The sequence below is a fragment of the Octodon degus genome, unplaced genomic scaffold, assembly GCF_000260255.1.
Source record: "Octodon degus isolate 3935 unplaced genomic scaffold, OctDeg1.0 scaffold00051, whole genome shotgun sequence".
Classification (NCBI taxonomy): Eukaryota; Metazoa; Chordata; class Mammalia; order Rodentia; family Octodontidae; genus Octodon; species Octodon degus.
Genome location: NW_004524627.1, coordinates 11,097,543 through 11,118,863, shown reverse-complemented (window position 1 = coordinate 11,118,863; position 21,321 = coordinate 11,097,543). Strand labels below are relative to the sequence as shown.

Below are 21,321 nucleotides of genomic sequence, written 5' to 3'. Positions count from 1 at the left end.
CATCTTGTGGTCACAACAGTGTTTGCTCAGACCCTTTGCATCAAAACTTCTGGATTCCGGTTGTCAGTGTTGCATCTCTCTTGACTGGCTGCCTACTCCAGCTAAAACAATGTTTGTTAGTTGGTCTCCAGAAACCAATTAACAGTGTGTACCAAGATACTACTGCAGTGTAAAATTAAAAACCTGAGTAACTGGAAGCACATTATATCATAGGCTATCCATCTGGCTGTTTTCCAGTGTTAAACTATATATATATATTCTAGCTCTGAGCTAGAATATATATAGAATATATATAGAATATATATATTCTAGCTCTGAGCATGGTATTGTAGTAAGTGTCCAATTATCATTTATTATTTAATTATCATTCATTATTTTTATTATCAATAAAGAATTACAAGTCCAAAGTCTATTTGGAATCCTTTGTATCAACTTTTTTCAATAGTTTAGTGTACTTATTTACAGCCAATCCCAACTCATACTGTTATTCATAACATTCCCTTTCTGGCATATTAAAGCTTTAATACTATCTCTAATTATAATGACATGGGCTTTACCTAGAAGTAGAGAAGATCAAAGGAAAAGACTGGAAATCCAAAATAAACCTAAGTTCACACAGTGAATTTTAAAAATGATACAGGTGACATTAAAATTGTGGAGGAGCTGAGAACACAGCTCAGAGGTAAAGCACTTGTATTAACATACAAGGCTCTGGGTTTGATCCTTAGCACCACCAAAACAGGAAAAAAAAAAAAAAAAAAAGGAAAAATGTGTATTTATTAAGCATTCTGTTTAGCACAAATATTTACACATTTTACCCCATATGTTCTAATTCATTTAATTATAGGTTTTGTCCTAAACTTCACTAGGAGTACTATATAGTTTATGCATCATATTACCTTCTTAAATAGAAAGTAAAATTCTTAAAATAGAAGGTAAAATTCTGAATCCTTTTCATTTGGCCTCATGTATTTTAGATTAAGAATTATGGACCATTTCTCTTTTGGTATAGATTTCCACTGAACACACACTGATTAGCTGGGTTTTGTAGTGCACACCTGTAATCTCAGCACTCAAGATGCTGAGGCAGGACTACTGTGAGTTCAAGGCCAGCCTGAGGTACAAAATGAGTTCAAGGCCAGCCTAAACTGCACAGCAAAACCCTGTCTCAAAAAGACAAAATTAAATACAGACTGATTAGTGCTAAAAACAAAAACAAACAAACAATAAAGTGATGATTAGGAGGACATAGTTTCTTCCCTTGAAGAGCTCAGAGTAGAGCAGAATACAAATAGTTGATTGCATCTTATTCAGGATTGGAGTTCCAAGCTAAATAAATAAATAAACAAACAAACAAATAAAAATCATCCACTGTCAAAAAAATAACCTTTGGAAAATCTCTACAATTGCCTATCAAGAGCATAAGCATAGCTTTATGTACAAAACTCTGCAGAGTAATAGTGGATAAATTTATAATCCAAAATTTACATAGTAGATCTACTCAGACATACTTATGCAAACTTTTTTCTATATATGCTGCAATCTAAACACTGAATCACAGATGGTAAGATGAAATGTTCCCTGAGCATCAAGTTACTGAGCTCAAGTGAAACAGCAGATGCACATCTCTCATCTTATGCTGGAACATAAGCAGAACTCTGCTGAATTCTGATCACAAGACAAATAAGGAATTGTAGTTGTAAGAGCTGATCACTTTTCTGGTTTTTAGAAAATTTCTTTGCAAAGCTGATATTAGCAAAGAGAATAATGATACAAAAACCTGAGCAGGACATGGTGGCACACACCTGTGATCCCAGCAGTGTGGAAAGTGGAAGAGGAAGGATCACAAGTGCTAACTCAGCCCAGGCAAGTTACTGACTTAGCAAGACCCTATCTCAAAATAAAAAAATAATGGGATGGACAGATAGCTCAGCAGACTAATGAGCCTGCTAAGGCAGAGCACAGTGGCTGGGGTTTGATACCCAGAGTGCTGTGCCAGCTCCGCCCCTGGAGTGTGCTGAGCCAGCAATTGAGACTGGGCATGGTGGTGGTGATGCATGCTTGTAATCCCAGTGCCTGGGAGGCTGAGAACAGGAGGATCACTACAAGCCTGATCTATGAAGTGAGATCCTATACTAAGATACATAAAAATAAATAAAAAATAAAAAAGGGGCTGGCTAGAGATGTAGCTCATTGTAAAAACCATTGGTCTACTCCCTAATACTGTAAAAATAACTGTTTCATTAAATTAGGCTCATATACAATTATTTTGGGGTCATCTCTTTACAGAACTGAGTGATTATCAACCCTCCTGAAGGTCATAATTCCTTTCAGGACTTCTTAAAAAACCATAGGCCTAGGGCACAGTGAAATAGCTCTGGGCAGGGAACTGCAAATCTTTTAAAATTTCCATGTTGATCCTGTCAGTTGAGATCTTCCAGTCTACTGACTTCGAAGGTTTTTGTTGTCTGTTTATAGACCAGTGGCACCTTTATGAAGATTTTCTGATCTTCCTCTCCTTTTTTGGGATAACAGTCTTACTCTATGATTCTTTCCTGTATTTTTTTCTACTTATTCAAGGTTGAATGTTAAAAAGTGTTGATTCTACTTTGAAAAAAATTACACCTAGTAAGATATAAAAATAATGTTCCAAAATTAGAACATAGATACAATATTTTACACAATAAAGAATCCCACATATTTTCCTTTTCCACATGTACAAATTAATATAATAAAAATATTTGATTTCTCAACTTACTAATCAAGACATACCAGCAATTGGAAAACTCTGCATACATGCATTTACTTTGATATTCAATTATTTTGTATTTGTATTTTTAATTTTATGATTTCCAAAAATTTTTATTGAACACATACAAAATATTAAGAAGTTAATAAGAAATAAATGACTGTAGTTTTCACTTTTCTTTTCATCCCATTTTTTAATGGAATGCTCAATGAAGAGTGAAGTACATAAATGGAAGCAGAAAGTACTCAGATAATCTGGCTCTAAATTATAAATGTAGTGGTGAATATAAGGCCACTAGGAAACCCAAAACTGCTCAAAGAAAGTTTATTACACAAGGTCTTACTAATTTCTCTACATTGTATTAGCAGCAAAACTTTAAATGAATTTTACATACACAAACACCACTTTACTTGAGACAAATACAACCCAACAAATCAGTCTCACTTTATGACTAAGCACTTAACTCACCAGTTCGATAAGCCAATAACCTGGCCTGAACCATGCAGTGCCTTGCAATTTCTTGTGGCAAACTTTGATTGTGAATTTCATTAATCTGTTCTGGATTGCTACAGTAGAATCCGAAGTGTTTAAAGCTGGGCACACTGGAGGCTACTGTGGCCAAAAGTAGGATAACGTCTTTCATATTTTCCCTTAAATTGCTAAAGTATGGATTTTCACACAGGTTCTCCAGACCTATTGTCATCAGTATTTGCTTATGCATTTCTTCATTTGAAACCAAAAATACCACTTCATATTCTTTTATTCTTTCTTGTTTGCATTCAGAATAAAAGTCAGTGTTAGCATCTGGCACTGTTTTTGTAATTTTTTGAATAAAGTCACATTTATAAGAAGTCTCCTCTACAAACTGCACCATATCACACACCAAAGGCTGGAGTAAGACACACACATGGGCCCGGCTGTTTGACTTCAATCTCTCTACTGCTTTGGCATCTAATTTTGCATCTTCAGAACTAGAACCCTCAGTAAGCAAGCTTATTTCTGGATCAGCAGGCCAGTATGAAATTCGGTTAACTCCAGCTGAAATAAAAAGTAGAAAAGGTAATGTTAGTTTTCTTGATAAATCTACCCTACTGTTATAACTGTTACTGTTATTGAGGCCCCAATACAAGAAACATCTAATATCAACTCACATATACAATCTAACAATTAAGTAACTACCAATAGGGCCAAACCCAGACCACTGCCAGTTTTTGCACAGCTCCTGGGTCAAAAATGGATTGCTCCCCAGTAATGCAAAAACAAACAAACAAAAATGGATTGTTTTACTTTGGTGGTGCTGAGGCTTGAACCTAGGGCCTCATGGAGGTCAAGCAAGTGCTCTGGCTAAAGTATATCCCCAACCCGCCATTTTTCATTAATTAGAAAAACAACAACAACAAATATCTCATTGCACCTGAAATTATGAAAAATTCAAACTTCAGTGTCCATAAATAAAGTTTTATTAGAACACAGACACATCCATTCAGTCAGTCCTATTGAGGCCTGGTCTTGCTATGTAGTACAAGCTAGCCTTGAACTCATTATATGGCCCAGGTTTGACTTGAACTTACAGTGATCCTCCTGCTTCAGCCTCCAGAGTCCCAGGATCACAGGCATGCATCACTAGGCCTGGCTAATTTCATAGTCTTTAGCTACCTTTGCATGGCAGATATGAATAGGTCCCATAGCCACTTTATGTTCTGCAAAACCTAAAATGTTTACTGTCTGACCTTTTCAAGAAAGTTAAGGGGGGGGGGAGGGAGATGGCTCAGTGGAATAAGCGCTTCCCTGGCAAGCGCAAGGGCCTGATTTCAATCCCCCGGTTCCACCAAAAAAAAAAATAAATAAATAAATAAATAAATAAATAAATAAATAAATAAAAGAAACCATGTGCTATTAAAAAAAAAAAAGAAAGAAAGTTAACCAACCTCTGGGAAGGCATTTGTGAAATCGCTGACCTTATGTGTAGTCCCAAAGCCTAGCATTAAAACTGTATACCAGTATCTTTCATGGCACCATGGCTGCTGTTAGATTGTTAGTCAACACTTGATAGAAAGTTTTGAAGTAATAATTCATCTTTGGATTAAAAATGTTCCTGTCTGTAACTCAAAATATTTCTAGAAAGCCATTCCAAGAAATATTCTACAGTGAGAGGGAAAAATCACACACACCACACACACACACACACACACACACACACACACACACACTCATATATAATTTTTTAATTTTTTTTTTAACATTCTTGAGGATTTTGCTCTGTTGGGACTGGGAATTGAACCTAGGGTCTTCCCACTGAGTTAAATCCCATGATCTTTAAAAAATAAAAAATAAAAATTTGAGACAGGGTCTTATTAAGTCATCAAGTTGCTCACACTGGGCATGAACTTGCAATCCTCCTGCCTCTGACTCCCAAAGTCATGGTAATACTGGAGTATATCACTATGCCTAGCTAGTCTGTATTCTTTATTTTTTAAAAAAGCTAGCTGACCAACAGGGGAATTACTAAACAAATTATTATACTTCTATACTTATCAAAACTGTCTACAAAGAAATCACAAAATGAAAAATTGTTATGTGAGGCTGAAATCATTGTGACAGAGCAATACTATTATTTTATTTTTCGTAGTAGTGGGAATTTACTCCAGGCCCTTTGTGCCATTACACCCCTAGCCCGCCCTCCTGCTTGCTCTTTCTTTCTGTCTTTGTGTCTGTCTCTCTTGTCTTCCTTCCTTCCTTCCTTCCTTCCTTCCTTCCTTCCTTCCTTCCTTCCTACCTCCCTCCCTTCCCCCCCACTTTCTCTCTTTCTTTCTTATTCTGAAACAGGATCTCACTAGGTTGCCCATCCTGGGCTCAAATTTGCAAGTTTCTGCCTTAGCACACAAGAGTGCTAGGGTTATAGGTTTATGGTCACCATGCCCAGCTAAATACTATTTTTTAGAAGCCTACAACAATAAAGACAAAACAAGAAACTTTTTTCAATAAATGTGACAGAGGAAAAGTTGGTAATCTTTAATGTACAGAAAATACTTTAATTCATTAACACATAAAAATTGAACAATAATGCCTTAAGAAAGATAAAAAGGTATGAACAGACAAGTCAAAAGAGAAATATAAGTGAAAAAATATTTTAATTAGTATTGGAGTCTCAACAATAAACATGTCTTATACATAAATATCCAGGTATTTTTGAATTAGTTTACAACAGAGATTTTTTTGTTAGATTTCATGCAATTTCACCTTAACTTTATTATCATGCTCTGAAATGAACAAACAGACAGACCACAGGGTGTCTCACCCTTGTAATATATGAACTAAATTTCGAGGGTAAAAAAATACATATTTCCCTATACTTCCTGCTACTTGTGACTCACTGAGGTTGGGCTGCAAAGTAGATTTGAAGGCCTCATAGTTCAGGTGAGGCATTGCCTGGCTGTGGAGTTTCCCTTTGTCTGCTGAGTTCTCTAATTTCTAACCAGTAGTGATGGTAAACATTTTATCTAAGCATCTTAGTTGTTCCCAATAATCCTGATCCAAGAAAAAAGGCAAATGCTACAGCAGAGGTGCCAAGATGTTTTTGATCTTGATTCTTTTATATGTTTACTTTTTTTCTAAAGACACTGCTTTGGTTTTGCTTTTGTAGTGCTTGGATGGAACTCAAGACATGCTTAGCAAGTGCTCTACCACTTAGGTACATACAAGCCCTATACTATTAAATTCAAAATTATTGGGGACAACAAATATCTTTCATGTATAGTATATCTGCTGATTTTACTGCAGTATAAAATTAAAACAAAATGTTAAAATATTTAATCATTTGAAATAACATTAAGGAGCCAATTTTACAGTAATATAAACTTAGCTTTATGAAAAGAAATTATTCCCCAAAAAAAGAAAGAATGGCTTTGTTTTACATTTTCACAGATAGCTTTAATAACTGGCTTAATAGAAAAGAACAGATTTCTCAAATTTGCTTCTGTTTTCAAATCTACTGAAATAGGTTGTTTTCACTGACATATTTGAAAGGTATTTTGGATCATATGGGTGTGTAGCTGAAAAGTATATGAACAGATAATAGTGAATATTCTTCTTTGACACTGTGCATTCAGCAAAGGATAGTTTCTTACAGGTTACAATATGAAATCTGAAACCCTATCAACAAATTTGTTGTACTGCAATGCTTAAGTCCCCTGGTTTGTCTTACATTTAAAATGGCTCTTTTAACTCACACATAATATTGTAGCATAATGTATTGGTCATTTGAAAAACAATGATGCACTGATTTTACAGTATAAAAAAAACACCATTCATTGATATCACCACCAATCTCACAAAAAGAATACTGGGAAGCTGTCAAGCTCATAATGATTTTCAGATATTCCAATATTTTCTCTAAAAGCTCCAATTTTATCACTAATAATAACTACTGCCAATTATTTTCCTGAAAATGAGAGGCCCCCTTCATTTCTGAGGGAATATCTACCAAATATCTAAATCATGACAGTTTATTCCAACATGGACTAAATAGTGAGCTCAGGTCAGACTGAATTTCATAGTGAGATTCTGTCTCAACAAAACAAAACAAAAGATGTACACTGAAGAATTAGGATTTACTATTTCATCCAGGACATTTTTACATGAAACTGTTTTGTTGTTCTTTTTTTACTCCAAGTGCTGTGCAGAGCACAGTGACTGCCAGTAGTTTGGTACCACTGCTTTGTTTCATGTTGCAGCTCTGGTGGTCTACTCATCATTGTCTTTTTTGCATTTTAGGAAAGGGTCTACAGGGTTGTCAGGGTCTCACTACTAGATTGGACTCATAGTGATCTGCCTGCTTATAGCCACCCAAGAGCTGGAATTACAGGTACATGCCACCACGCCCAGTCTCAATTGCCAGCTCTGCATGCCCCCCCCCAGGGGGGGGGGCTGGCATGGCAGGCTCAGGGATCAAACCCATAGTCCCTGTGCCTGGTTGTGGGCACTTTAATCCTTTGAGCTATTTGGGCAGCCCTTCATCATTGTCTTGTTACCATTACTATGACTGTAGCAAAAATAGTGTTTACTGCATGAACCCTCAGGAGTACATACTTTGAGAACTACTGTGCTAGGAAATTTTTGCTTTGGTTAACTGAGGTAATAGTGATTATAACTCAAGTAATTCAGCTACAGCATGGTTCAGTTATACCCTCTTCCCAACTTAGCTAAACAATACATAAGCCTAAAATAACAGGGCAATTTTATTTACATATAGGTCTAGCAACAACATAAATACAATTCTACTTTAGGTCTTTCCTGATCTTCCTGACTTCCTCTCTTGCTAGGATGAAATGCTTTACAGATACCAAGCAGTAGTGTGACCTAAATTCCCTACTTTAATTCTTAGCTGTAAGGTGATTAAGATACTTCAACATGGGCAACTTAGGGTAAGACACAGCCATTTTTTATCCATTCCTCTTCTTTGTTTTGGTTATTTCACATTCTTTCCTTTCTATATCAATCTGAATCCTATTTTATACCCTGACTAATACAATAACTCTCAAGCTCTCAACTTCTAAGTTTCTCCTGTGCCAGCTCAGTAACAACAGCAAAAAATCTTACATCCTAGTCAAAAATCTCTATATTGGCTCTATATTATCTGTAATAGCACTTGAAAGTCCACTGAACACATGTGACTGCCCAGTCTACCTGGTAAATTGGGAAAAAGAAAAAATAATATGCCACTACTGTGATATTTTATCTGTTAGGAATTACAGAATCAAGTCACTATCATAGATATGTATCTGCTTGAAATGTTTTTTTGCAGGGCAGGAAGCTTCTATGGCATAACTCTTCCTCCTGAAGTTTTATATGTAGCTCAACACATGAACCTCAATACAAATGTGATAAATACTTGTAAGACTTAGATATAAATAAAAAATAGCTCTTCTGAAAAAAATGTCTAGGAACTCAGTTTCATAAGATAAAGCCCAGAGGCCATACAGATTTTCAGAGATCTCTACTAAATCCCCAATTTATTGTTACAATCCATCTGTTTTTACTAAGAATAATCTTCCATTTCAAATACTAAACCTTATTCCTTACAACTGGATGATTCTAGATGTGCTTTGCCTCCTGACAAGCAATAACTCCTCCTCCTATATGCCAGAAACTTTAAGATCCAGCTTTTGTAACATGACATCTTTTTGTAATACAACAACCTGCAGAATCAATTTTAATGTTCTTAGAAAGCTTATATCACTTACAGCCTACATCACTTATTCGGTACTCAATGTGTTCACTAAGTTGCTTTTGCTTCCAAGTAACATGAGCTAGGAACCATGTGAGCTTTTTCTTTTTGGGTTTTTTCTTGAGCCACCATACTGTCTATATATGATACTTTTTTTTTTTTTTTTTTTTTTTTTTTTAGGTCAGGGTCTACAGGGTGTTCAGGGTCTCACTACTAGATCGGACTTGTCGTGATCCTTCTGTTTACAGCCTCCCAAGAGCTGGGATTATAGGCACACACCACCATGCCCAGTCTTGATTACCATCTCAGGGTGCCCCAGGGGCAGGGCTGGCCAGGCAGGCCCAGGGATCAAACCCCTGGCCCCTGAGCCTGCTTACAGGCACTTTAATCCGCTGAGCTATTTGGCTGGCCCCCTATGATACACATTTTAGTCATAGACTGCTCTGCATACTTACCTGGTTGCAAAACAGAATCATAAGCACAGGCATAGTGAGTACACTGGTGTGGCAGAGGGGATGGTTACACAATAAAAATTGTGTTTCTTTTCAAATAATACAGTGGTCATTGGGAGACAGACATCCAACCAGGGTTTATAGTTTTCACAATGGAAATAAATAAAAATGATATGTGACTTCCAGGCTGGATTTTGTTGGATTTTTTTTCCTGTGGCACTGAAGATCAAACCCAGGGTCTCACATGTGCCACACAAGTACCCTATCACTTGAGCTATATCCCCAGCACCCCAGGTCAAAGTTTTTAAGAAGGTATGCTGTCTCTGTTCTTTCTCAGGATCCTTCTGAATGCAGAGGATTCAAGCAAGGATGCAAGGATGACAACAGCAGTAAGATAGAAGATGCCTGGGCAGGACTCAGTCACATGGAGAAAAGCTGCCTGCTGCTCAGCAGCACATGTAATAGACTATTAGGGGGGGTGATGTTTACTGTATTAAGCCTCTGAAATTCTGGGATTTCTTTGAGATAGTGACTAGCTTTAGTACAGTAATTCACTGAGGGTCACTTAGGTAATTAGTAGGCAGAATTTAAGACCAGAGTCTGAGACCATGTTTTCTAACTCTTCTTCTCATGAAGTGCCAAATGTCTTCAGACATGTATTTATATTTCCAAATCATGTCTCTGTTATTTAGACCAGATGTTCCCATTTATTCTCAGTAAAAGCTCTTAATCCCCAACAAAGCCTTATCTGCACTTACCATTTACAATCATTTTCAAACAAGCAGAACATGGTTTTCTGGAAAAATAAAGATCACAGTTTTTCAGCCTTGACCCATGTTTAATAAGTGCAATTTGCCCAGCATGTAACTCTTCACTAGAACAATGGAGACCAACAATTTTCATGTTTTTCACGACCACAAGACCAGTTTTCTTCACCTATATTGATACAAAATAATAAGTTATTAATTATAGCATCTCATCACAGATAATACTTGATGAATAAAATGAAATCTTTTATTTCTCTGTATCTAATTCTTTATCTGAACATGGTTAATATGGATGTACATATCTTATTTGGTGTAAAAGTCTTATACTTTTGTGTTGATTTTAAATCAGAAATTTTCAAAACTGAAGCTCTACTAATGCAACAAGTATGTAATTAGTGTTACTTGATTCTAGAGAATGATAAATATATTAGTATTTTCCCTTGGTAAAGGGAAAAACCAAGTCAGTTTGATTTATGCCTTATAGCATACAACCTAGAACTGTTTATCATTAAATTTCTAGAAGATAAAAAGGAAAAATCAGAAAAACCTTCATTTTTTACATATAGATAAATCAAGCCCAGAGAATTCACATAGTTTTCTAAATTATCTACAGACGTTAACAGGCAGAACTAAAGTAGAGGTCATCTTAAGGTCTAGTTTAAAAATTATTTTTCCTGGTAATGCTTTTGTTTAGCTTCTCCCAGTATTCATGTAACAGAAATGGGCAAATCCATGATTTCCTCTAAAAACAAACATAAAAAGCAATATCCTGGAAGAGTTGTTCTTTTCTCTTTTGTGAACTGTTTTTACTGTGTGGTCACACTGGCTTGTGAGCTATGTGGAGACGTGTCCTTTTAGCAGATGTTCATGGCTACACTCACAGACTGTACAACACAAAAAACTCTCTTGAGAGGTGATCTGGGTAAGCATAAGCACTGATATATCTGATACACATATATAACAAATAAATATAACTATAGAAAAGTGAGATTAAACTAAAAAACTGATAGCAGAACTGATTACACCTATAAAATAATCATGATCATAAAAATGAATGACAGATATACTTTAATTAAAATCAATCTACATAAAGGCACCAATTGAACTTAGTGAACTTTCTTTTAAAAAAGCAAGATTTCTAATATTAAAAGATGTCTGGCAAATGCAGACCTATAAATGCTCAGATGTTTCTACAAAGAATAAATAGTATCTGAAAACTGATCTAGCAATCCCAATATGTAGCTATACTCTAACAACTTAGAAATTCTCTAATAATTTTGGCTTAGGAAGTAAACATAAGTCCTTTCCCTATTACACTTTTCTTAGTAAAAGGAATTCCTCATTCTTTATGATCTCATCATAAAAAAATTCAAGTTGGATTCTCAAAGAATCAATTCTGCAATATTTTAACCCATAGACTGTTCTGCTGTGTTCAAACCTCAGACCTATATTTCAATCGCCCTTCCTCCAGGTCAAAGCTCATTTACTTATTTCACTTTGGAGCTTATCATGAGTCAAGAAACAAGGAAACTGGGCGTGGTGGCATGCCTGTAAATCCAGCACTCAGAAGGCTGAGGTAGAAGGATCACTGAGAGCTAATAGCCAACCTACACTACATAGTGAGTTCAAGGCCGACCTGAACAGTACAGAACAAGAACAACAACAACCAGAACATAGATTTAGTTTATCTGGATAGCTTTGTGGTCTTGAACAAGTTATTTAACTCCCACATTTCAATTATACCATTTATTAGCCATTTCCTAATCATGTGTTCCAAGGAGTATTAATCTCATTTTTAGAAAGTTCTATAGTCAAAGTAAGTAGAATATTGCACAATTTCTCCCTTTTAGGAGATTCACTATGCATATGAGCATTACTCTGATATCTGCAGTACACTGGTCTAACTTTGTATCAATCTTGGTTCACCACAGAATCCCTAATATTTTTTATTCTGTGAATTATACTTTGTGAAACACTAGCACAGCACATCTCAGGTCTCATTCAGCATTGATAGTGATGAAATACAGGGAGAATAATGTGGTCTTGTGACAGGTTCAGGGGATTAAGAGAGGGTTTAATGCTTTGGCATTGACAAGATACCTGTCATGCTTACTGGTTCCTTGAAGAGCAATGATTCCCTTGTTCCTAATGAAAGTCTTTATTTATGGCAAGTGTAAATGAGTGTCACAGAATGTTGGTGCTCACTTATAGTACAATAGGTAGCAGAATTTGCCAAGAATAGTAAGCTCCCTTTCAATATAGACTATTTTCCTTTCCACATGGCTTGTTTTTCTCCATGGCACATGCTTCTTCCATTCTTCATTAAAACAGTTCTGCACAGTTTAACAGTATCCTTATCCTTACTTAATTCCTTCTCTAGAATGAGGTCAACTCACAGGGAAATTGTCATGCTGTGGGTAAAAAGCATAGTTTCTCTTATATGAGAAACCAAAGTATAAATAAGGAATAAAATAAAAGATAATAGCAAGTAATGAAATAAATCTTTCTCAAAGAAGGGGATCAGGAGATGGAGGGCAGAGCCAAGTATGGTGTTACATGCCTGTAATCCCAGCCCTTGGGAGGCTGAGGCAGGAGGATCACTGCAAACTCCAGGTTAGCCTGGGTTACAAAGTGAGCTCAAGGCCAGTCTGAACTGCATAGTGAGTGTCAAACAGACAGGGGCGGGGGGCTTAGAGGGAAGTGGAAAGGGAATGGAGGAACGAAGACAAAATTTATTTAAGATATGTTATGTGTATGTATCAACTCACCACAAAAATATAAACATGTACCGAACAAAAACAAAACTGCTGGCCATATTGCTCTTCATGCAGACTGACTTCCTAGGCAACAAGTAGCTTTCCTGCTGCAAGAACAAAGTCTGAAAAGTTTTTAGGAGCCTTGAGTTTGGAGATGGCCAGCCAGGTTGGGGTCAGGTCAGCAGAAGGCCTAGCACAGGTCTTCCAGAGCACTAGCTGCCTGTTTTCTGTACTTATCTTCAGTGAGATGCTCAACAATCAGCCATTCTGGTGTGAACCACTCTTAATTCTCCACTTCATATAAATCAATGTTTTCAGTGGGTACCACAGAATCTAGGACTTGAGGAGGATGATCACTGTGTAAGATAAATGAGGTATGACCACATGGGTGTAGTTGAACCACAGGATCACCACAGTATTCACTTCAACAGACTTCTGTCCTGGCATCCACAAGGCACCATGTTTGTAACAGGCAGCAAAGCTGAAAAATCAAACTACTAGCATGGAGGCTAATATATATTCTATTTCCAGACCACAGCTGCTTCAGCTTTTCCATCAACTCATAAACAACATAAACTGCAGAGTTGACTACACAGGTATCCACTCTATTTGGGCATTTCAGTTGTGGTAGTAACAGTCTATCCCAAAAGTTTAAGTTAATTCCATTTCCTTCAAAGTTTTACATTTTGAAATTGAGAGTGTCACATCCTCTCTGTGCATGGTACCCACAGGCAGCAGCCAGAACAGTGGCAACTAGATTCCAGGTGGTGACTACTTCACCCAGCTTAGCTCCAAGGCCCAGCTTCTGAGAGGTTACTGAGGCCTGTGGAAGAAATGCTAAATTACTTTTAACAATAATTAAAATAAGGATAATTCTCAACATTCTTCTAAAAACCTGCTGGACTATTTTTAGTACTGTGACAATCTAATGTCATTGGTGCCCTCCTGGTACTTACAAATTATAATAGCATACGTCTTATATCAGAAAGTGAGAGAAAAAATGCAAGTGAAGCAAGCTCCCCAGCATTCCAGAGGGGTCTGACCCTGAGTGAAGTCATGCAGGGTAGACAGTGGCTGAAGTTCTGTATGATGTGAATCAAGTGTCCTGACTGGTAGTGCTGGCTTCCACCTCCACTGATGCAGCACCTGGCCCACTTCCTCTGGCCTCAATGTAGATATGGCCTCTGATGGGGTGGATAAATGCTAGTCTTTGCTATCAGTAACTCACTTGAGAAATGTCACTTCCACCTTTGTATATAGCCACTGCCAGTCCAGATGCTGCTGTTACTCTCATAATCAACTGACGTGTGCCAGTCTCTAATTAAATAGCAAACTTCACCAATGTGTAGATAAATGTACAGTTTGTAATGAAACAATACCAATCAAAAAACCCCCACAGGGAAGAAATATGTTAGATGCCCTTATAATTGTCTCATCTGCAAGGATGAGGAGACATCTCAGCAAACAGATATCTGAGCCCCAACTATAGACACATAATTAACCTTGATCTGGTAATGCTTACTTCTAAAGAACAATCAGCTCAACTTTAATTGCCAACACAACTAGAAGGTACAAGTGTCACATGTGGAAACACATTCCTATTGTTGGAACTGAGCTTCAACATGCTGGCAAAAAGCCTACACTGAAAAAAAAAAACTCTTCAGTGGGTAGTGCATGTCCACAAAGACATTGTATGTTCACTGGAGTTGGATAAACTACTGGCACCCAAGATTTTGCAAGGCAATTTCATGCAATCTACATTTCTTGGGCCATTGCTTATTTTTTAGGTTTGATCTGCCTTATCTGAGCTTGTTTTTAGGTAACTGCTATAAGAGTCAAAGTTCTGCATAAACTTGCCTATGATTCAGTGACAGGACAGAATGTCTTAGCAGTTCTTGATAAGATACTCTGGACACCTTTAAATCATTTATTTGAATGGATTTCATTCTGGTTAATGTATAACAGTTTCAAGACTTTGGAGTTGGATATGGTGGCACACACCTGTAATCCCAGCACTATGGAGGCTGAGGCAGCAGGATTACTCTGCGTTTAAGGCCAGCCTGGGTTACATAAGTGAGTTCAAGGCCAGCCTGAACTACATAGTGAGACCCTGTCTCAAATAAGACAAAAACCCTTACATTGTAATGACAGTATCAGAATTGCTTATTTTACAATCTAAGAAATAGTGATTTTTTACTTGAGCCTACAATTATAATGATCTTATTCAGGAAAATAATTTGAGTGTACTTTCAAAAATTTGACATTCTTGTCAGAGAAACAATTCTAGATACTGTAAACTTGTTTTTTTTTTCTAGATACTGTTGCTGTTTTGTAGAAAGATTCATTATCTTGATAGTAATTTAAAATATGAGAATAAAAATTTGTGTTCAGAGTTGGAGATGTTGAATAAATGTCTTTTCTCAAGATCACAGGAGTTTTTGTCTTTCATTGTTGTCTCTTCATTTGCCAATTGTAGTAAATCTGGTCTGGATTCATGGAATTTCATGTTAATCTTCTATATGTATTCCTTTATAGAGACCAGGGGAAGAACTTCACATAACATATTTTTTACTTGACCATTTAATCAAAGATGTATTTAAATTGGGTTTAGCTCCTTTCATTCACTCATGATAAATTTTTCCTATTTGGATAATTACATGCCACTAATATATGATAACAGCCTATGACATTTTTATATTAGTTAAAATGTTAAGATTAGAGGTATCATTCTTCTTAACTTTAACTGGTTAGATGATCATCCAATTTATTGAAGAAAACAGATCAGAAATAAAGGGCAACATAGCTTTCTAAGAATATGCTAAGATTTATACAATCAGCTCTAGCACTGGCTATCTTCTACATAAAGCACAAAAACAGTATACCATGTTTGCACAGCAAAAAACTAAAGAAACATAAACCTGACATTTTTGTCTGGAGTTATGAAATGAGAACTTGGTTGAGGTTTTTTTTGTTTGTTTGTTTTTGTTTTTGTTTTTTTAATGTAGCTGGTACAGGGTCTACAAGGTCCCACTACATATATCCGACTTGCTAATGATCCTCCTGTTTTCAGCCCCGCAAGTGCTGGGATTACAGGTGCACACCACCACGCCCAGTCTCAATCACTGTCTCAGTGTGCCCTAGGGACGGGACTGGCATGGCACTCTAGGGATCGAACCCTGGCCTTGCTCTCTGCCTAAGCAGGTGCTTTAATCCGCTGAGCTATCTGGCCAGCCCATTGAGGTTTTATAAAGTGTCCCTCATTCCCCAACTCATTCTTTTTTTTTTTCTTCCCCAACTCATTCTTAAAGAACATTACCCTCCAGGGTTCTATCCCTGGCTCCGCATGCTGCGCTGGCCCTGCCCCTGGGCAAACTGAGCCAGTGATGGAGTCTGGGCATGGTGGCGCATGCCTGTAATCAAAGCACTAGGGAGGCAGAAATCAGGAGGATCACTATGAGTCTGGGCTGTGTAGTGAGAGCCTGCGCGTGCGCGCACACACACACAAAAGATCACCCTATACTTGCTCCTAGTAGAACATATCTGGAAATATGTCAAGGATCAGATCAAGGGCCTATGACATAAAGTTTCAGTTCAGTTAGAATAAATGAAACTATGAAGAAGGACACTTTGTGAAACATATAAAAAGGTTTCATAAAATTCCCTTTCTCAGTTACCCAATCAACTCCTAAATAAACTACAGACATGTAAATATAAAATCTTTTCCTTACTATATCTATATATATTTATATCTATATACAAATATACTATATATATATACATATATATATATATATTTTGCATTTGGTACAGGGTCTGACTACGTAGATCAGACTCAGCGATCCTCCTGTTTTCAGGCTCCCAAGCACTGTGATTACAGGTGGGCACCACCATGCCCCAGCCTCAATTGCCAGCTCAGCGCAGGGGTGGGCCAGCATAGCACAACAGGGATCGAACCCCAACCACTGCACTCTGCCTAAGCAGGTGTTTTAGTCTACTGAGCTATCTGGCCAGCTCTACAAAATATATTTTTAAGTACATATTTAAAATATAAAAAATTATCTGTACTGGCTTTTTAAAAGAGCTTCAGATTTATCTAGAATTTCCTCTACTCATCACAAAATAGTTTAGAATTGTACATTCCTTTACTACAAAGTACTGTATAGTTTTCTACTTCTGAATGTTTCAAGCAATTTTGTTTTAAAAACTGGTTACTTTGGAAAATTAAATGATAATGCCTTATTGAAAGATCTTACTGAAGTCCGTGTTTTTAAAATGAACCAATGAGACCTGTGGAGGTGGCTACAATTGAATGATGTTAGCTTTAGTATTTCTGGTAGGTGGTGTATTGTTAGGCAGAAATAAAGCCAGGTACCCTGAAGTCCTCACCATAAGACCCTGACCATTTCTAAAAAATTCTTCCTAAGAAATATGAAAAATAACATACATACATACATACATACCTTCATTGTTTCTTGCTAGGGAGGCCAGAATATTAAGTTTGAGACTAAAACCAACCTAAGGCTAAGTTGCATTCCATTCTGGCACTTCCACTTATTACAACTACTAGAAGACCGTATTTCTTTTCAATGAATTACTCTCCTGAATCTTGATTTTTTTTTCACTAACATCGTGGCAAGTCATTTATGCAATCTTAGTTACAGAATCACATTAAAACATGAGCAAAAGAGGAAAGTCTGCTTTGTATACAAACTATTATATTAAATGATACTGAATATTTTTCCCTTTGTTCCTCATAATGAAAACATTTAAAAGACAAAAATTTCTATATCCTTGTTAGGCATTTTAGAGATTTATTCTCAAAACTAATCTGGAAATCTCATCAGGAATATACAACAGAAGAAAGGTAATTCTTTCAAAATACAAATGTTTATGCCAGCACCATGGTATAGCCTGTAGCCTCAACTATTCGAGAGGCTGAGGCAGGATGGTCACTTGAGTCCAAGAGTTTAAGACAGCTTGGGTAACATAGTGAGACTCCATCTCAAAATTTAAAAATATAAATGAATGAATGAACGAATGAATACGTTTCATTTTCATGTATTCCAATGCATCAGAAGCATTGGAATATTCAATACATCAGAAGCCCTACAAAACTCAAACATTAAAGTAACAAGGACATACTATGTAGTAATGAAGTTTTAGATATTTTCATTATAAGCATAAAGGGAAAAATATTTAATTGCCATTTAGTATACCAGTTTGTACACAAAGCAGATTTTCCTCTTTTGCTCATGTTTAAATGTATGACTCTGTAACTAAGACTGCAAAAATGACTTGCCAAAATGCTAGTGAAACAAAGTCCAGGTCCAGGAGAGTAATTCACTGAAAAAAAATCCAGTCTTCTAGTAGTTGTAGTAAGTGGAAGCGTCAGAATGGAATGCAACCTAGCCTTAGGTTCGTTTTAGTCTCAAACTTGATATTTTTGCCTCAGTAAAGATGGATATACAGAGTTCATCTTTTAAGTCTGGGCTTTGATTTTTTCTTTTTTTGTCCTACTCACCAACTACCGATTGTTGTTATCAGAAGACACAAAACTCTAGGTTACTATTCATAGTACAACACTATGAGCATCATGTTTGTGATGGTTCATTCCCTCAAATCCTATGAAAGGGCAATGCAGATGGGTGCAGAGGGGTCTAGATTGTTGCATGGATGTGCAGTGGAGCATGTTAGTGAAGAGGAACACCAAGTCCAGGAATCCCATTGTTTCTGCTCTTTGTCTAAAAGGAAGACAATACCCCCACCCTCAAAGTTACTTACTACAAACACAACTCTGAGAAATATCATCTATAATAAGCAACGGGGTCTTGGATTCTTGGCATAACCAAAAAGATTCAGACATTTAAGACAGTTATGGAGAGGTATTTCTCCACACATCTATGTAAGTTAATATCAAAAGGTATCAGGTTACATCTGAAAATTTTTTTAAAAGAGCAAGATATAGGTGTATATCAGAGAATAATTTCCAATCTTTTCTTCTTTTTTAAACCGAAGAAACATATAGGCTTATAAATGCACAGATTTTTAGAAAATCATATAAGAAACTCCCTTGAAAGTAGGAAAAGGGAACTATGTAACTGTAGTATAAGAGGGTCTTTTACCCTCTTTGTATATCATTCTTTTTACTTTGCTATGAGGAGCACATATGTCATCTAAAGCATCACAAAAGTTCACCTGTTTTCTGTCAGTTGATACACTGGCCATCTCTTCATTATCTCCTGATGGTCCACACTTTCCCTCTTCATTTTTCTAATTAAAACCAGATTAAGGGAGGAAAAGATCAATATAGTTAATTTAATATTTCCATATTTAAAGGCTGGTTTCCTTGGCTTTGGAGCATTCCTTTTTTAATTTTTTTTCCCCTTGATGAAACTCAGCACTGAGTTCCACTTCGTTAAGGGATGAAGTTCAAACTATACTTAACCCAGTAAATAAGGTCTTTATAACTGCTTTCTCTATTTTCTCATAATATAGGACTGAAATTGTGATTAGAAAAAAAAGGGTTTTTTTAAAGATTTATTCATTTATTTGGTACAGGGTCTCACTATGCTGCTCACACTCGTAATGATCCTCCTGTCTCAGGCTCCCTAGCGCTGGGAATACAGGCATGTGTCAACAGTCCCGGTTTTGGTGGCTGGATTGGCATGGTGCTGGCGCAGGGCCAACAGGAGACCAGCATGGGGCTGGTACGGCATGCAGTCAGAGGGACTGAACCCGGGTCTTTGTGCTTGCCAGGGTCTTTGTGCTTAGACTGCCAAGCTATCTCCTGAGCACCTAGAAAAATGTTTGTAGTTTACAATACTAGAATTGGAGCAATTCTGAATGATGAAAAATTCCCAAAGGCAGCCATAGCTATGAAGGACTAAGGTAGAATAGAGGTAAGTTTATTGGAGTTGAAAAGATAAGAAAATATACAGCAAAGGTATTACAAATGCATTGTGATATGCAGAATAATGGTCTCTGGGGCTTGTGATTGTTATGTTACATGGCAAAAGGGAATTAAGGCTATAGATGGAATTAAAGTTGCTAATCATCTACCTTGAGATAGGGAGATTATCTCAGATTATCAGTGGACTCAATGTTATTGCAAGGGTTATTATATTCAAAAAAGGGAAACAGGAAAGTCAGGCTCACACAGAAAAGACTCAACTGGCTATTGATGGCTTTGAAGGTAGAAAAGGCCCAGGGGGGCAGGAATGTAAGCAGTTTACAAAGCTGGAAAAGGTAAAGAAACATTTTCCTGAGAGCTTCCAGAAGGAAGTAGGCTTTGCTGACACTTTCAGCCAGTGAGACCCATTTTGAACTTCTGACCTACAAAATGATATGATAAATGTTTTCATCAAAAACTTTGTGATAATTTATTATAGCAGCAATTTACAAAAACACATAAGGATGCCCACAGGTCACCCAGTTAAAAGTGAAACTTGATGTAGAAAGAAAGTTTGAGACAGGTACCTTCATTTCAACAAGTACTCATACAACCCCTGATAAGTGTTAGCCATGTATCTAACTGCTCAGGGTGCAATCATGCCACAGACATTACGATTTATGAGCACAGGAAAATGACTATATACGAGTAGATTAAGGCAAGCAAAAGAGTTGAGTCCTATGAACCCCAAAGTAGGTAGGATAGCTAATAAATTGGGGGAAACTTTAAAGTATAAAAAAGAAATTTGGTGAATGTTAACTAGAGTTATATTAAACAAGTCTGGATTTCATAAAAGAAACAACTTCCAAGTAGTAGAAGTCTTTAAGACAATCCATATCCCAGGAATAGACTTAAGCACAATAAAGCAAGGGATACTTTAACATAAAAAGTGCAGAGGACACAATGTGAAGAGATAAAGGAATAATAGGAGATGTGTAAGAAAAATGATAGAATAAGTTATTCTAGTCCTTAGACTTGAGGTAATTTGTTAAAGTCTAACAAATTAAAATGAAAAACTATAAACTAGTAAGAGAGAATTATTTTAAATGATAGCCATTTTCATAGTGCTTGATTTGTACTCTCAAATTTTTAAGCAATTGTATCCCCTCTTGTCTCATAAACTATTACAGTCTCCCCCACTCATTTAGTTTTGTACTAGTCTCATAAAAATTCCTTTTTTTTTTTTTTTTTTTTTTTTGGTGGAACTGTGGATTGAACTCAGGCCCTTGCGCTTGTCAGGCAAGTGCTTATTCTACTGAACTATCTCCCCTGCCCCGTCATAAAAATTCCTAATTGGCTGGCTTGCTTGCTTTTTTTTTTTGAGACAGGTCTCACTACATACTTCAAGCTGGCCTTGAACTCAGTAGGTAGCTCAAACTAGTCTTTTTTTTTTAATTTTTTTTAAATTTTTTTTTATTTTTT

General features: G+C 36.6%; 1 protein-coding gene and 1 pseudogene across 3 annotated transcripts in view; one reads left to right on the top strand and one right to left on the bottom strand.

Annotated features, from left to right (window-relative positions):
- Window positions 1–21,321, bottom strand: part of Cdadc1 (cytidine and dCMP deaminase domain containing 1) — a 56,028-nt gene that overhangs the window by 31,513 nt on the left and 3,194 nt on the right. Inside the window, exons 1-4 of one of the 3 annotated variants that reach the window (XM_023717258.1) lie at window positions 19,146–19,220; window positions 12,963–13,773; window positions 10,186–10,363; window positions 3,218–3,787 (exon numbers count right to left, since the gene is read on the bottom strand). In XM_023717258.1, coding sequence (XP_023573026.1) covers window positions 3,218–3,787; window positions 10,186–10,330 — 715 coding nt within the window. In that variant the 5' untranslated portion in view covers window positions 10,331–10,363; window positions 12,963–13,773; window positions 19,146–19,220. Of the gene's footprint in view, window positions 1–3,217; window positions 3,788–10,185; window positions 10,364–12,962; window positions 13,774–19,145; window positions 19,221–21,321 lie in introns of those variants that run through there. The other 2 variants (XM_004633127.3, XM_023717257.1) reach the window with 2 other exon arrangements.
- LOC111817203 lies at window positions 14,128–14,769 on the top strand (annotated as a pseudogene).